This window comes from Globicephala melas, chromosome 7 (genome assembly GCF_963455315.2).
Source record: "Globicephala melas chromosome 7, mGloMel1.2, whole genome shotgun sequence".
Classification (NCBI taxonomy): Eukaryota; Metazoa; Chordata; class Mammalia; order Artiodactyla; family Delphinidae; genus Globicephala; species Globicephala melas.
The window spans coordinates 88,433,022-88,451,832 of NC_083320.1; the positions used below are offsets into that span (position 1 = coordinate 88,433,022).

At 34.4% G+C, this 18,811-nt stretch overlaps 1 protein-coding gene across 1 annotated transcript in view; it reads left to right on the forward strand.

The window, feature by feature from the left end:
* LRP1B (LDL receptor related protein 1B) overlaps window positions 1-18,811 on the forward strand; it is a 1,792,829-nt gene that overhangs the window by 1,130,495 nt on the left and 643,523 nt on the right. The window contains exon 21 of the mRNA XM_030883038.2: window positions 3,507-3,689. Coding sequence (XP_030738898.2) covers window positions 3,507-3,689 — 183 coding nt within the window. The remainder of the gene's footprint in view (window positions 1-3,506; window positions 3,690-18,811) is intronic.

Sequence of the window (18,811 nt, forward strand, 5' to 3'; positions counted from 1 at the left end):
TATGGTAGTGGGGTTGAGCACTCAAGAGTGTGGTATCAATTAGGACTGGAAGAAATTCATCCTCCTGGAGAAATGTTTCTCCAAGCTGTTGAAGAGGGAGGATTGGGAAGAGCCCCTCCAGTTCCTCAGAGCCCACCACTGAGAATTGGAGGGCGTTGGAAAGGCTGGTTAGAGGGATGAAGGCTCTACAGCGCTTAAGTTTGTAACAATCTCTTTTCTAATGCCCTGGTTCTTTGCAATAATAGCAAAAACTACGAGGGTTTTGGGTTTGTTTAGGAGCCTTCATTTGTTGGAGTTGAAGATGAACAATTTTGATGATCTTCCTTTGAGGTGATTCATATAGAGCACAAGAAATATGGTTTGTCAGATTAACTAAATCTGAAGTGGACATAGTTTCCCATTTCACGCTGGTCCTTTTTACTAAAAGGGAAGGATCTTAGTTCAGCCCATTAATAAACAAAGAGTTAAAAGCTACTTGAGTTAATCAACATCTGAAGGAAGACCAGAATTTTCTTTAAAGACAATCAAAAGTCAGCTGTAATTTTTATGAACAGATTTGCAGATGTTTGTGTGCAAGTCTGAATTTTGTTTCAGTCAGCAGGCTTTGGAAAAGCCCTCGTAACTGCTCAGTAAAGTTGCCTAGCAATTTTCTGAGCCTGACACATAATAAGATAGCAGGTTGTTCTCCTGGTTGTAATGCTGGGCATCTTTCAGGATTTTCTCAGTTAGCAATTTTCACTCAATGCTGGGCCTGACCTTCACTGATGAGCATATGAAGTAGCTGATATAAGTTAGAGAAACCTGGTTGGTGAGTTTGAGTGATTATATTAAATCCCTCAGCAAAGCTATGAGGATCTTTGGTTACTTTGGGAAAATCTTTGACTATGGCTCACAGTTCAGCTTAGTTCAGGGAGTACAAGATATTAAAGATTTAGCCTCTGGACCTTCAGAAGGCTTAATTTTAAAGAAACATGTTCTGACAGGTTCAGAGGAAAAGGGAAGTTTGGCCAGAGAATGAGTATGGGGGGATTGAGGGGACAGTGGAGGCATAGGCAGCATAGAAGGGAAGGAGGGAGATGGCACCAGAGGTGGAGCCTGAGACACAGACGCCAAGGAAGAAGAGCCTGAGGCTTTGAGAGCCACTTTATCTTTCTTTCATAATTTCTTTTCCTCAGTTAATCTTAAAATCGTATTTTGCAGAGAGGCAATTTTAGAGTCCTGAGTATATTGCGAAGCCCCAAAATGCCAATTGAAATAAGCATTCCACTCAGTTCTGGAAATTTTTGAGCTATTGAAGCTCAATTTGGTTTTAAGGAAATTAAGTTTGGGGATTTCTGAAATTCCCCATAACAGCCATTGATATTCTAAATTGCCTTTGGTCAGGTTGGTCCATTTAGTTAGCAGTGCCCATGAGGAAGGACTGTGGCTTTTAAACATAAAATTGACCAGAGTCCCTATAACGGAGGAGGCCTTCAAAATACTTAGATAACTGGAGTCTCATTTCCTAGAGGTTTTTCCTCTAGAGTGAAGAACAATTTTCAAACAGCTTAAACAGCTTACAGCACAACTGGTTCGATTCAGACAGCTTGTAAGACAATCCCAGCCAATTCAAAGGATACAGCTTAAAGGAGCCAGGCCAAAGACTTTTTCAGCCAGTTTCCAGAGAATCGTCCTTTCAAAAGAATAGGCCAAAGGCTGAAAAACCTGGCACTGTTGCAGAGAACCCCTGTTTTCAGAGGAATGGGTCAAAGATTAGCCAGCTTCAGGTGAAGCAGTTCCTGTTCCGAAGGGAATATGCAAAGCTAACCAGTTTCAGTGAAAGAGCCTGATATCAAAATCAGACCCAAGTGCCAAACAAGTACTCACATGCAGAACAAGGCCTTAACCAGAAAGACAAAAGCTTTAAGTAGATTCTGAATGAAGCCTGGAGAGCTCCAGATGGAAAGAGGGTGTGAGTTTGGATCTAAGAGAAAGACTTGCCTTTAAACTCCAGGGTCAGCAGGAAAAGCAGTGAGCAGCAATAGACTCAGCTGTGGGTACTGCACCTGTATATTCACCAGCCCCAGAGCCATCGAGAGTCTTCTCTGGTCCCCATATGGGCCACCAAACTGTTGACCTAAAACAAATTGAGAGCCAGATGTTTCTCCAGCAAAGACTGGTATATTTGGGATTGGCGAAGAATTGCAATTTGGAGTCTGCACCATGGTGAGCTATGTGCAAGTTCCCTCACAGCAAGGAAAAAGGAATGCTTTTATAGAAAGTAAAAAAGGAAAATGGGAGGGCTCTAGTAAAGAACAAGTGCATGGATTTTCATAGGCTGAGTCCTTGACAGGAAAGAAGAGTCTTTCTTCTTCCTGTTGGGCTCTGCTACAGCTGCAGGGTGTAAGAGATCTCCCCTTCTGGTCTCCCAACTCTACTTAACTGAGGTTTCTGTTTATTGATAGTTTTACAATTCCTACCAAATCAGCTCATTGAGTAATGAGAAACTCACCTGGACTTGCTTCAATTTTATAGTGATGTAGAATAATTGCTTTTATAGATATAATGTAAATTAATTGTTGGCTGTAGCTACCTGAGATGCACCATAAACTTGTTACATTAAAACTTTGGTCTAGAAAAATGAATACTAAAATATTTACTTTACAACAGTATTTGGAGGTTCTGGTTATTATATCTCATAATATTAGATATTAATACAAATTTAATGTACTGCCAATTACAGTCATATTTTTCAACTGTTATACTGTAAAAGCATCTATATGCCCAACATTTATTTTTCCTTATTCTTGTTTATGCTTACCTACAAAATTTAGCCTATATTTTTAGTCATCAAGTTTTGAATGATAATGTTATCTGGGCACTATGTGAATTATTAATTGATAAATTGACTTTGATTGCATAGTGCCTCATAAAATTCTTTTGTGTCTGTTCTGATTCTAAACTTGAAATCTTATGTCCTGAATAATTTTTTTAATTATCTGAGGGTTTTATTTTTCAACATTTTGGACATTATTCTTCAAAGATTTTGTTAGTCAGAATGTACTTCTTATTTTCTTTTTGGTTGTTTACCTGTTACCAGTGTGAAAGAAATTATCTAAAGAGATGTCACAAGATCAACAAAAGTCTAAACATTTGGAGTAGAATGTGAAATCTCTTTTATGTGCTATAGAGAAAATACCTTCAACAATCACACTGATACTAATTAAAATCACAACAGAATATCCACATACTATCTTACTGCTCTTTCTTTTTTTTCCTAACATTCATCACCTTTAGAAATTCTGTGGGAGGAAAGAATTATTTTCTCTAATTATTAAAGTTTCTAAAACAAATTTGAAAATGCTAGAGAGTATTGCAGCTATTAAGCAATAAAGTAAAAATAGATTCTCTCTAGGATCATTATAATGCCTAAAGAAAGAAAAAAATTGAAAAAAATATTATCAAGTAAAATCATAATTTCTCTCTTGTCTTCCTCTCTCTGCCTCTCTCCCTCATTTCAATTTAAGAGATTCGTTCTCCTGCTGGTTGTAATGGGAATGAATTTCAGTGTCACCCTGATGGAAATTGCATTCCTGATCTGTGGCGCTGTGATGGGGAAAAAGACTGTGAAGATGGTAGTGATGAAAAAGGCTGCAGTGGTACCTTACGATTGTGTGATCACAAAACCAAGTTTTCCTGTCGGAGTACAGGTAAGCAGAACACTGGGTTCAACTTCTACCTCAGGCCTGCTTCCATGATGTAGTTTCCTTTGGGGCCCTCCTCAATCCATAGCTCACCTTCATAAAAAGTATCCTTGTGTTTCTAGTAGGTTTGCTCACATTCTGTACATGACAGTAATAGTAGGTAACATTTATTGAGAACTATCTGTGGACTTGGCACAGTTCTAAGAATGTTCTCTGCATGAACTCATTTCATCATGCTAATTCACAATGAGAAAACTGAGGCGGAGAGCAGTTTTTAACTTTCTCAAATTAAAAAGTCAAAAGAATTTTTAACTTGCTGGCTCACAGAGCCAGCATGGAAGAAATGGGATTTGAAACCAGGCAATCTGGATTCAGAGTCTGGAATTTCACAGTCCAGAAAGAGACATGTGTGCTAAACCCACTTACAGCATTCCCCTTTTCATAGATAAATCCTTACCATAAAATTTAATGAAGATGACTAGGGAAAAAAAGGCATAATTATATGCATTTATTTTCAACCAGTTTCCTAAATTTTATTGTGTTGTTGCTAGACTCCATTAAGATGAAGGTGATGACTTTCAAATCATTCAAACCTTTGATTTGTTTTGAGAGTCACTGAAGCTTTTTTTTACAAGTTATTCTAATATTATGATGTTTCCATGTTGTTTTTCTCCATACAGTAGGTGCTACCTAACATGAAAAACTAACTTATTTACTTCCTTCTCTATGCCAGATGATGAACTGAAGTTTAGAGAATTAACTCTTGTGGTATAATTTGTGAAATGATTGGTATCATTATCCAAATAACCCATGGAAAGAATTTTTTGTAGATTTTAGGATACATTCTGGAATCATCTCTGGGAGTTCTTCTTAATGTGAAATTGCTTCCGAATTGCTCAATCAGGAGTTCTTGGTGATTCATTTTGCCCTTTATTAAGTATTTCAACCAAAACATAGAAATGAAAAGGTATCACAGCTGTGAGTAAGCAGATACTTTAGGGACCACATGGCCCATGAGCATTTAAAGATATAAAAAGGAATTGTGTTTCTTTTCTTAAACACACCTCCTGGGTATAATTAAGCCTGTAAATAAGAGATAAAGAAATAAATATAAGCTAACATGGGCATAGGTAAATAAATACTCCTGAGGCCTACTCCTAGGAGTAGGAGTAGTGAGGGAGTTGTATTTTCAAATGATTATTTTTCCAACAATATTTTTAACAGGTAACTCTTTTCAATTATTACATAAAGATTCTTAGTTTGGGAGTTATTGGTTAGAAGAATGTGACTTTGAGTTTAGAAATTATCATAATGGAACATTTCATATTAGTTGAAAATCAACAGATGAATAACTTGTTAAATGAATGAATTATTAACTAAATAAGCAAGTTTTTATTTAACAGGCTAATTCTGATGCCAAAGAGCCAGTTATTTGACTCAGGCTAACATTATTCTAAGTGCATATTTTTTCTCCTGTTGCTTCTGGCATTTGTTTGATTGGACGAATGCTGAAATATATCAGATAACAGTCTTTAACAGGTATACGACTAAGGAACTAGCAAGGCTATAGGAAAACAAAATAAAAATATTAATTTACTTGGAATATCCTGAGCTAAAACTAACTGAATATGCTATCAAGATTTAGCAAATTTAGAGGTAAAACCAGGCTGAAATTTCCTTATGAAGAAAGAAATTATAAATGCCTTCATAATAAAATAATTTCTAAAAGCTGTATGTTAGTAAAAACTGGTTTGAACTGTCTATGACAGAAAACATGGAGAGAAAACACATAAATAATAAATAACAGGGTTAAGTAAAGTTAATAGAAAATTTCAAGTGTTGTGATTTATCTTGTATGTGTGTATTGATATGAAATAGCTCTTATGAAATAGCTTTTTCTGTATATGACTCAACTTAAAAATAAAACCTTAATTATGATGAAGATGGCTGATGTAGGGAGGAAAAAACCTTTTCCTCTACCCACACAGAGGGAACAAAGGAAAAGGACTTTGAGTTTATAGGGATGGCAAATTGTGGAAAGGTAAATATATGGGAAAACTAATGGAAGATAAAGGCTACTTAATAACATTTGTGTAGGTCCATTTTGATACTGACTTTCCATCATCTTCATGGCCTTAGAACTTCCCTGAGGAAGTGTTTTATGGCACTTCTCATTTCTCAAAAGTTGATGCTTTTAGTCAGATAGGGGAAGCTACAGAAGACTTCTTTCTGCATCTACTGAATCTCAGATGCTTCAGCTCAAAATAATCCTTATGATAAAGTGTCATATTTTGGAAGTAGTGTATTTTGATCCCACACAGTGGATGTCTTAGGAGAATTGAATCCTGAGAGACATTTTTATGCATGTTGATTTGGGATATGAGTTATCCACTTAATAATGTTAGGATGTTTGTATCAAATGGTCATCATGTAAACCAAAATTTAATATTAAAAAGCAGAACTGCAATAAAACTCATGTTGCATTGTAAAAGGGAAATGTGGTATAACATAGCGACTACAATTGATGATACTGTATTGTATAACTAAAATTTGCTAAGAGTGGAACTTAAGTGTTCTCACAATAAATGAATGAATGAATGAATGAATGAATAAATGAATAAATATCCACAGAATGTGAAAGGTAGTAATTTAACCATTGATCTGCTTCTAATGTAATCCCTGGCTTAAATATAGTAAAGCAAAATGTATCAAACCACTTGAGGAGTAATAATTCACAATGTATGAATATTTATGAACATTGCAGATACTAAAGTGAACCACAAATATACACATTGGATTAAAAATATGTACACATCTATAATCTTTGTGATATTTTTAAGTTTAATTAAATTCTCAGCTTTACAAGCTAAAAGACCTTTAAACTATTCAAGATGTTGAATTCAGAGTTCATATTCATTTTTTAAAAAATTCTGAATGCTAGCTTGAGCATTTAAAAGTTTTCAGGGCAATCAATTTATATTTGTTGGTTACAATGGCTTTTATACATAAATTGCTATCATTAGTATAAAAACAGGCACATTACTGTTTCTTTATTCCAATAAAGGAAAGAATGAGAGCTAAATTAAGTTAAAGTACAATTCAACCATTATCATCTTAGAGTCTCTAATCTCAGAGGGTCTATCTTTGACCAAGAACTATACTCTCCCACATCTGGTCTCTCACAAATTGCAGTTAGGGTGACCTTTGAACAGCAGGGGTTTGAACTACATCCATTTATATGCAAAATTTTTAAAATAAATACATTGGAAACTTTTTTTGGAGATTGGCAAGAATTTGCAAAAACTAACAGAGGAACCACATAGCCTAGAAATATTGAAAAAATTAAGAAAAAGGTACATCATGAATGCATAAAATATATGTAGATACTTGTCTATTTTATCTATTGCTACCATAAAATCTACACAAATCTATTATAAAAAGTTAAAATTTATCAAAACTTACAAACACTTAACATACCAGACACGGTGCCATTTGCAGTCAACAGAAGTCTAAACAAATGTAAAGATACAGTATTAAATTACTGCAAAAAGTTAACTGTAGTACATATTGTAATAATTTTGTAGCTACCTCCTGCTGCTATTTCGGTGAGCTCAAGTGTTGCTAGCATCTGCTTAAAATGTCATGTGACACTAATCATCTCCAGGTGAACAGTTTATCTCTCCAATAAACTGCACATCAAAAAAAAAGTGATCTCTTTTGGTTCTTGCGTATTTTTCATCGTGTTTAGCACAATGCCATAAACCTTGAATAACACCATGGGACCCATATGAAGTGCCACTGTTGAGGCTGGAAGTGCTCCCAAAAAGCAGAGAAAAGTCATGACATTACAAGAAAAAGTTGAATTGATTAATATATACTGTAGATTGAGGTCTGGAGTGGCGGTTGCCCATCATTTCAAGATAATGAATCCAGCATAAGGACCATTGTAAGAGAAGAAAAGGAAATTTGTGAAGCCATTGCTGCAGCTATGCCAGCAGGTGTGAAAACCTTGCACTTTTTCTGAAATACCTTTATATCTTGTATTGAAAATGCTTTTATGTGACTGCACCATTGCTATAAGAAAAGTATACCTAAAGACTCTAATATGATTCGGGAAAAAGTGAAGTCATTATATGACAACTTAAAGCAAAAGGAAAGTGAAGGATCTAAAGGTGGAGAATTTAATGCCAGCAAAGGATGGTTTGATAAGTTTAGTAAGAGGCTTGGCTTTAAAAAATGTCAGTATAACAGGAGAAGCAGCTTCTGCCAACCAAGAGGTAGCAGATGAGTTACAGATGCCATTAAGAAAATCATTGAGAAGAAAGGATATCTGCCTGAACGGGTTTTTAATTCAGACAAAAGTACCCTACTCTGGGAAAAAAAAAATCCACAAAGGACATTTATTAGTAAGGAAGAGAGGTGAGCACCAGGATTTAAATCAGAAAGGGATAGGCTAACTTCACTGGTCTGTTCGAATGCAACAGGGCTTATGATCAGGACTGCCCTTATCTATAAAGCTGCAAACCCCTGAGCCTTGAGGGGAAAAGTAAATACCAGCTGGTCAGTCTTCTGGTTGTACAAAAAGAAGGCCTCGACAATGAGAACCACTTTCCTGGACTGGTTTCATTAATGCTTTGTCCCTGAAGTCAGGAAGTACCTTGACAGTAAGGGACTGCCTTTTAAAGTTCTTTTGATGTTGGACAATGTCCCCTGGCCACCCAGAACCCCATGAATTCAACACTGAATGTGTCAAACTGGTTTATTTACCCCCAAACAATATGTCTCTAATTCAGCACCTAGATCAGCGAGTCATAGGACCTTTAAGGCTCATTACACAAAATGAGCCTTTTCCTTTTCTCAAAGGAAAGTACTGTCAATGCTATGGAAGAGGACCCCAACAGAGAGAGCATCATGAAAGTCTGAAAGGATTACACCATTGAAGATACCATCATTATTACAGAAAAGGCTGTGAAAGCCATCAAACCCGAAACAATAAATTGCTGCTAGAGAAACTGTGTCTAGATGTTGTGCATGACTTCACAGGATTTGCAGGAGAGCCAATCAAGGAAATTATGAAAGAGATTGTAGATATGGCAGAACAAGTTGGTTGTGGGGAGTGAAGGGTTTTAAGATATGGATCTTGAAGAAATTCAAGAACTAATAGACACCATACCAGAGGAATTAACAAAATACAACTTGATGGAGATGAATGCTTCTGAACTAGTGCCAGACGATAAGGAAGAAGACTGAGAAGAAGCAGTGCCAGGAAAAAACTAACATTAGGCAGTTCAGCAGAAGGGTTACAATTATTCAAGATGCTTTTGACTTCTTTTATGGCATGAACCCTTCTACGATACAGGCACTAAAACAAAAGCAAATGATAAAAGAAGAATTAGTACCATAAAGAAACATTTTTAGAGAATTGAAAGAGCGTAAAAGTCAGAGAGAAATTACAGTGTATTTCTGCGAAGTTACAGAGAGTGTGCCTGCCTCTCTTGCCTCCCATTCGACCTCCTCCACCTCTGCCACCCCTGAGACAGGAAGACCGTCTTCTCCTTTCCTCCCCCTCCTCAGCCTACTCAGCATTAAGATGACAAGAATGAAGGCTCTTATGATGGTCTGTTTCCACTTAATAAATAGTAAATAATCATCATGTCCTACTATTAATAAACTTATCTGCTGTATATGTGTGTGAGTGTTTTTGTGTAAAAATCTAATAACTGTACAGCAATAACTGTATGAGAAGTTTTTGTGTCATCATCATTATCACCTAAGTATTCATGATGTAGAACATCATGTGCAAGACTTGTATTGAAGTGCATAGCCTATCCTAACAGAGATATAAAGTGAGTGATATGTAACATAAAATTAATAATGTGTTAGTTTTCCTAATGTTTTATAACTTTGCTTTCAAAGAATCATATTACTGTACAGCATGCCTCTTTCTCTCATCATTGGAGAAAGCCTATTATCACAGGTGGTTTTTTTTAATGTAATGATGTTTGTAATGCTGTAATCTGAATATGACTGTAATACTATATGCCATAAAAAATTTATAACAGTTCATCCATTAGTGTATACCTGGGCTACCATGAAGTAATCATATTGCTGCTGCTTCATTATCAATGCATGAATTATTACACCTGTAAATATGAATCTTATTCACACTATTTTTTTCATTTTTGATGTCTAGTGTTAGTAACACATATAAAATCTACAGTATTTTGTATCACATAAGACAATATTGATGTAGGCACTGACAGATGATTCCTCTTGTGAATAGACAACATAATCTTATGGTATTGATAAGGTAGGTACTGTAAACGTATTTTCTCTTCCTTATGATTTTCCTTAATAACATTTTCCTTTATCTAGCCTACTTTATTATAAGAATACAGTATATAATACACATATCATACAAGATATATGTTAAGGTTTCCAGTCAACAGTAGGTGATTAGTAGTTAACTTCGGGGGGAGTCAAAAGTTAAACTTGGATTTTCAACTGTGCCCCTAACCACCACGTTTTTTGAGGATCAACTGTATATTATAGTCAGGGAATCAGGGGAGGAAAGTCCTTCTCTCATGGAAAAGAAACTCAGAAATGCCATTCTTCAGAATGGAAAAATAAATGAAACCTTTGACATTATACATTGATGACAAGATTATAAGGAAAATAGGGCCCCCAGCTGTTAGTAGAAATGTAAATTTGATCCGGCCTTCCCACTTCTAGAATTCACATAAAGAACAGCAGGAGTATATACAGATGTAGAAGATCTGAAGAATTAATGTTTAGATCAAATTAATAAAAATATAACTCTATTTTTAGAAGGCCAAAAATAAACCTTCTTTTACAAGGTTCAGGAAATATTTTTTAAATGAGCATTTATTGTCACAAACAACTTCAATAAATTCCAAGAAATAGAAATAATGCAGGCAGAATTCTCTGATTATCATATAATAAATCCATAATTATGAAGCGTAAACCACTCTTCCGCTTAGAAATTAAATAATAAAATAAAACACTTTTTATCTTAATTCTAGAGGGACTCTAAACTTGTAGAACTGTTACAAAATAAAGATATATACTTATCAGAATATATTGAATATAAATAAAGCATTGCTCATGGGAAAAATCATAACTTTCTAAATTTATATGCAGAGTGTCACAAAATTCTCAATGTATTTTTAATCTTTAACAATTTCAGAAGTATAAATACTGTAAATTTACAAAAGACATCATTTGAAATTTTAGTTATTGCTAACATATATTTAATTTTATGAATCCTGGATAATACATTTTTAAGTTTGGTTCTAGTAGTTTCCCTCTTAGAGGGGCTGAACTAAAAATATATTTAAAATGTTATATTCAAAATTTATAGAATTATATGTAACTAAAACTCAATTTATAAAATTATAAGTAATTGATATAAACTTTTAAATGATTTTTATGTTTGTAGCATTTATATTTCTAAAATTATTAAAGGTTAAAACTATTCTGAGACTTTTGAGACACCTGTATTTACACTAAGTAATTAAAAAAATAATTTTTGGACAATGTGTACCAGACACAGTGTTCACCAACTCCTTATGCTTTACTGTATTTCTCAACTCTCTTGCATTTAGATTGGGGTCAAATGACTAGTTCTAGCTAAGCACTGTGAGCCGAAGGGACTATATCATTTCCATGCAAGGCAGTTAAGCTATAGTGAGCATCTCCTTACTGTATGGGTCTAGAGGGCACACATACAAGATGAACGAAGGTGACCTTCCCTTCCCTGATTTTATGTGAACAAACAATTAACCGTTACTGAGTTAGACCCCTGGATTTTAGGGTTTGTTACTGCAGCATAGCTTATCCTGACTAATGCAACACCAAACTCAAGAAGTTAGAAGATAACAAAAGAGACCAAAGGGAAACAAAATCAAATTAATGTTTGAATTTAGAAAAAAGAAAGAAAATAGCATAATGTGAAAATTCAAGAATTAGGTTGTTGAAGTAATAACTAAAGTCACTAATAAATTAACTGATCTAATAAAGAACACAGTGAAAATGCAGTGCACAAAATGAGAATGGGAAAGTAATCACAGATGCTGAAGAAATTATAAAAGTTAAAGAAACTATCTATGAAGTATCATAGAAGTGAACATAAAAATCTGTATTAATAAAATCATATAGTTTTTTAAAAATATAAATTTTCAAACTTAACTCTAGAAAGGAAAAAAATAGGCAATATATTTTATAAAAATTTAAAAAATAATCAATATATAACCCCTGTCACTATTCCACCAAAAGTCCAGATGAAAATTTCTACCAGATATTTAAGGAACATTGCTACAATGCTGTTTAATCTCCTCCAGAGAATTTGAAAGGAATAGAAGCTTTTAAGCAACATAATGTTGATTTTCCAACCACAAAAATTAGTACCTCCCATACACACAAAAATTACAAACTCTCTGATGACCATGGCTACCATTATTCGAGATAAAACATGAGCAAACCCAGCAATATATTAAGAGAATGATTCATCATGAAAAAACATCCTCCTCTGGTATATTTGTTACAATTAATGACCCTGCATTCCTACACTGATAGATCATTATCACCCAGAGTCTATAGTTTACATTAGGGTTCACTCTCGATGTTGTACAAACTATGGATTTTGACAAATGTGTAATGATGTGCTACCATAGTATCATAGTTTCACTGCCCTAAAAATCCTCTGTGCTCTGCCTGTCATCCCACCTTCCCCCCAAACCCTGGCAACATCTGATCTTTTTACTGTCTCCATAGTTTTGACTTTTCCACAGTGTCATATAGCTGGAATCATATAGTATGTGCAGCCTTTTCAGATTGGCTCCTTTCACTTAGTAACATTCATTTAGGTTCCTCCATGTCTTTTCATGGCTTGTTAGCTCATTTCTCTTTGACACTGAATGATATTCCATTGTCTGGTTGTACCACAGTTTATTTATTCATTCAACCTACTGAAAGGCAACTTGGTTGCTTCCAAGTTTTGGCAATTATGAATGAAGTGGCTATAAACATCTGTGTATAGGTTTTTGTGTGGACATAAGTTTTCCTCTCATTTGGGTAAATACCAAGGAGTGTGATTGCTGGATCATATGGTAAGAGTATGTTTGGTTTCGTAATAAACTGCCAGACTGTCTTCCAAAGTGGCTGTCGAATTTTGCGTTCCCACCAGAAATGAATGAGGAATTTTTATTGCTCGATAGCATCGCCAGTATTTGAGGGTATCAGTGTTTAGGATTTTCGGCATTTGAATAGGTTTATAGTAGTATTGTTTTAATTTGCATTTCCCTAATGACATATGATGTGGAGCATCTTTTCATATGCTATTTGCCACTAAATTGTTTTTAAGAGCTAAATGTCACAAACAACCTAAATAGCCCAAAATAGGGCACTAGGTAGAAACATTATGGTATATCCATATGGTAGAATACCTGGCAACAATTTAGTAAATGGAAATCATTATAATACACTGACATGGACATTTCCCTATGATTAAATTTTGAGTGAAAAATCAATGAACATATTAGTGGGCATAGTATGTAATATTATTTAAATAAAAAAATAAATACAAGTATATTTTTTTCTATAATAAGAATATTTCTAGAAGGTTTCACAAGAAACTGTAGTCAATATTTGTCTTTGAATGGGGGAAAGGATGGCCAGGGAGAAAGAGTGAGAGGTGTGATACTTGTACAGTCTCCCCTTATGACTGACTGTCTTTCCAAGTGATAGATTGGTGTTGACCCATAACCTTTCACTCTAGATTCCACTAGAAAAAGTAACATACATTTTCAAGTAAGGTCCCAGGGTTGAATTAAGAGTTAAGGATGAAGTAGTCTTTAGCAGAAGAATGTAACAAAACTAACTGGCACACAAGGGGATTTAACTCTGACGGTGGCTTCATAAACATCATCCTCTGTTCTGATCCTCTCATGTAATGAAAATCCATTGTGGGCTTGTGTGAATGGCAAAGTGTTATTCTTTTCTATGTTTAGGTTTATTTGGGTTTTTTTGTTTTTGTTTTTTTTCCCCTTACCCCGTTGTTGTATCAGTAAATAAAAAGTGAAATGGTGAGTTTAATCTATGGTAAAAATCAATCTGGATAATTAGAACCAAACTTATCCTACAATGGAATAGTGATTTTGTTAAAATTATATGGTGGATTGTATATGAAGAATTTCTAAATAGAGCACTTTTTTTTCCCTTCCTGTAACTGACCCTATGGTATACTTTTATTTATTTCTGATGAAATAACATGGTGAGCTCTCCATTGTCTATGTGCTCTAAATCTAATAGATTTTTTGTGCATATAGCTTCTTATAAGCCTTGTACGTTACTCTCTTTATTCCTCCCACTGGCATTTTTAAACACTTTGCTGTATACTTACTCTTTTCCTCCTTTAATCCTGTATCTTAAGTAGGAAATACCCTCCATTCTGCCAAGAAGGTGTCTTCTTTAGCTGTTGATCCTGTGACCTCCTATGTCCCATGGGACCTTAGTCACTTTTCTTGCTCATGTCTTCAATTTCTTTCTCTACACTAATTTTTCTTTCTCTTTGTAAATATACCTAGCACAGTAACCTCAAAAACATTTTATTTTATCAGTTTTCCTGTCTTCCTCCTTCCCTTCGTTGGATCATCTTGTGTAGTGTACCTCGACGTCTTTTTTCTCATTCATTCTTTTACCTTTTGCTGTCTAACATCCTCTCCCTGCCTTTGATGGAAATTGCTGTTTCAGTTGTCACCAGGAATGATTTTTCAGCCCATCCTCTTCTCAATCTTGAGTCCTCCTCTGCCATTCAGTAACTACGTGAGTTTGCATAGATTACCAGACCTCTCTAAGGTGCAGTTTTCTGATCTGTAAAATAGAGATATTAATAATGATAACCAATAGACTGTACAAAAAGTGCCTAGAACATAGTATGAACTTAACAATACCTTTGACTGTTACTACTGTATAGTGACTTCTTTCTCTGCAATACTTGACCTTTCTCTCCAATACATATCCTTTCCTTGAAATTTTCCTTATGAAATCTCATATTGAATTGTCCTCTTTCCACTCAGCATTTAGATTTCTATTTTTATTTCACCTTCCCTTGCTCCTTTTCCCTTTGCCTATCCCTTATATTTAATTTAAAAATATCTGTTGAATACATAATCCATCTCAGACATTGCACAGATTTTTCTCTTAATTTCTCTGTTTTACTCCTCTCATCTTTCTGTAAGGTGTCCATAGCAAATTCTTCTGTTCCCAAAGTTTCAACCATCACCTCCAGGTAAATGCCTCCCAAATTTCTGTCACTGATGTTGAACCCCACGCTTCAAACCCATTTTTTCCATTGCTAGGCTCAACATCCCACTTTCTCTCCAAAGCCAGAAATCCTTCCTCTCTCCTCTATTTCTGTTAGAAACATCTTCATTCTCCTAAACATTTAAATTTAAAGCAGAAACTACCTTTTGACACTTCCAGCGTGTAATAATTTTCCAGGTCCTACTGATGCTACCTCTACAGTTTCTCTTAACAGTACCCATTCTGTTCTTTCCATTCACACATCAGAGCTTAAGGTTAAGTCTGTATTGTATCTCACTCAGACCTTTGTGTCGTCTACTATTTTCATCCCTGACAATTATTATCTTCAATCCATTCTACACATGTTTTTAGGTTCCCCTTACTTCGTAAGCTGGGACCTGATCACAGACTTTCTCAAAATCTTTCAGTGGTTCTCCACTGTAAGATTAGGAGACACTCTTGAATTAGGAATCAACATTTCATGAACTGTAGTCCCAAACTGCTTTATTGCTGCCTCTGGAGCAAGTCCCACCCTTGCTCTGTCTATGCATTTATATAGGAATTGCATCTTATATGTGGGTTAGATTCAACAAATAAAGTTAATACTGCCTATTCAAAATTACCATTGAAAATCATCCACAAAACTCAGTATACATGGTTCTGTATATACAGTTTTGATGAAAATTTGTACATAAAGCTGTATCATTAAGAAAATATTTAGCATAAAACAAAGAATAAATGTGCAAAATGTAATTTTATAGTGCATTCACTCAGAAATGGAAGAGGGACCAAATTAAGGGAGAGTTGATTTACTTTCACCATCTATGCCCTGACACACTCCCACTGAGTAGCAGCAGTAAAGTACCATACTATTAAATTGTTCTCTCTCTCTTTCCTTTTATTTGCTTTTGCAGAGGGTATGTATTTGAATGTTAAAACTATACAGATAAGACAGCTGTTTGGATGAAATGCCTTTTCTCTTGTGTCCGTATCTACTATTCACTGCCACTCTTCAAAACCCCTTTCCGAATAACATCTTAGTAAAGCTTTCTCTTCCTCAGCCTTTCAATCATACATCTTTTCTAGCTCCTTGAAATTCCATAGCACTCTGTAATTGTTATAAGGCTTTTTTTTTTTATCTCATCCTGTTTTTAGTAGAACGTTTGTCACTACTCGACTTATTCCTCCACAAGGTCAGGAATTTGTCTTTCCAATTTTCCTACAGTGTTCAGTAGCTAGACAGGTACAAAATACTCAATAAATATTTGGTGAATTGAATCAAAGCCAAACATTGTTAGAGAAATAAATATGTATGTGGGATTAAAGGTTAGTAGTATACAAATTAAAAGACATTGTATTTCAAAAACAAATATTCAAAAAAATCATATTATTAAGTAAATCCCTTTGGATTTTTTCTAAGATTCACTTTTCTTCATACCCATATTCTTGATATTAACTGCCAGTCATATCCCAGGACAGAAATTGTCCTCTTGTAGCGTGTTGTCTTTCATAAAGACAAAAGACAGTCAAGCAGTTCACAAATTAATAAATCTATTTTTTAAAAATAGCCAAAACAGTTTAACAGAGAGAAAAGGAACTTTGGAAGCGATCATATAAGTTTATTTGAGGAAAGCAGCACATTTTCTAGGAATTCATAGGACCTCTTCGTTTTCCGATAGCTGTTGACTTTCTACTGACTTTAGACCTAAACTGTATATTTCAAAGTTACACAAATCAAAATAGTCCTTACAAAGTCCTGAGTGTGTGTATGAGAGAGAGAGAGAGAGTGTGTGTGTGTATGTGTGTGTGTGTGATTGTAGTAACTGCCATGATACCAACATGCTGATTTTTGCTATTTCTGTTTTTTGTTGCTGCTGTTGCTTGGCCGTTCTTGTTCTCTTTGCTCAAAGGACAAAACTACAATTCCCAGAAGAGTGTGTCTTGCACACATAGTAAGAATCAAGTTGAAAACATCTTCATAAATAAATCAGAAAATATTATGTAGAACTCAACTTGATAATAAACACCAAATATTTTTTTAACCTGTGATATCTCTTTAAAGAAGAATTAGTAAAGACAATTTGAACTTGGTTTACTTGGTTATTTGAACTTATTTGTGCACAATATTTTTAAAAGTTATTTTTAAAGATTTTGTGTTTTTAGATATTGGATGTGTATAATTTCTGTAACACATTTTAGAATTATTAATCTTTATTTTGTTTTAAAAATACTAATTTGACCTGAGTTTCAACTTTCTTATATATATAAAGGAAGGAGCTTAAACAAGGGAAGTTGTAATACTTTACTTTTTACTATGTTATGTCCAGTGATTTCACTATGTAAGTATTTGTCTTGATACAAATCAAGTAAAAATCAACACTCTTTAAGCATATTTACTAAGGTAATTTGCTTTTGGGTTTTATTCAATTAATGGGTATGAAATAGAAATTTAAACTTATCATACCTGGTGTACTCTCTTATCTACATTTTTATAAAAATGAAAACCAAACAAGAAAGGGAAAAGCAATTAAGTTTCAAACATCCCCTGCAAAATCAGTGGGAGGAGAGAGCTATTGAAATTTGTACATTTTATCTAAGCTACGTATTCATATTTATTCATATCTCTGGTAACATAATCTATGTTAAAGTTATTAGTCATTTGCATAAGATTTTTCTTTACCTTTTCCAGGCAGCATTTAGATCAGGGGTGGCAAATAGGCTTTACTGCTACTCTGACTCTAAAAGATTGATAGTGATTTATGGATGGGTTTGTTGAAACAATTTTAGGGTCATTCTGGAGTCAGTGGTTAAGAATGTCATTATGGGGTGTGTATGAGGAAAATGTAAGCTGCATCTTGATTTACAAACTAAAAATGGAAATTACTATATTATTCTTGAATTCTCCCTTCATTCTATTATACTTGCAGATGATCCCATACAATTTAATACTTAAGTACAGGATGTCATATTTTAGACTACAAATATGTATTATGCATTGATCTTGTCTTGCTAACTAGATTATAAACTCCTTGGTGACAGGGAACGGGTCTTAGGACTTTCTTATACTACTTAAACTCTCTAGGAAAGTATAAGGCACAGAGTAACCTCTGTATTTGTAGAAACTATCTGACTTTGTGGCATATGTGTATATGTTTCATCTTTATCATTTTAAAATGAGCTAGTATTTTTTTTGAAAAGTTACATGGAAATATAGTGGAAGGAAAACAAAATAACACAAAAGGATTCAATGAAAAATCCATCTGGCTTCTACTCCAGGCACCTTGTCTTCCTCGCCAGAAGCAATCATTTTTCATTATTTCCTGCATAACCCTCCAGAAAGAATTCATGTAGGGACAAGCCTATGCATGTGCTTATATTGACATATGTATGGAAATATAGTCACAGATATTGATAAACAGATTATTCTATTCTAATATAAAAGAAAGCCTACAGCAAACTCAGGTGTAGGCCTTTTTTTTTAACATGATTTGAAGATTGTTTTATTTTAATTTATGCAGAATTATCTCATTGTTTTTCACTCAAGTGTATAATTTCAATGTATGGGTGCATTGTAGTTGATGTTACCAGTCTTGCAATGCTGATTTAAGTTGTTAACAGACTTTTGCTAATATATACAAAGCAGCAACACATACCCTTGCATATGCATCTTTGCACATCAGGCAAATATACCAATGAAAAAAATTCCAAAATTAGAATTGCTGTGGTGAGGAGTTGATACATTTTTAATTTACTAGATTTCTTAATATTGGCCTACAGAGAGATTATCCCAATTTGCAGCCCCTTCA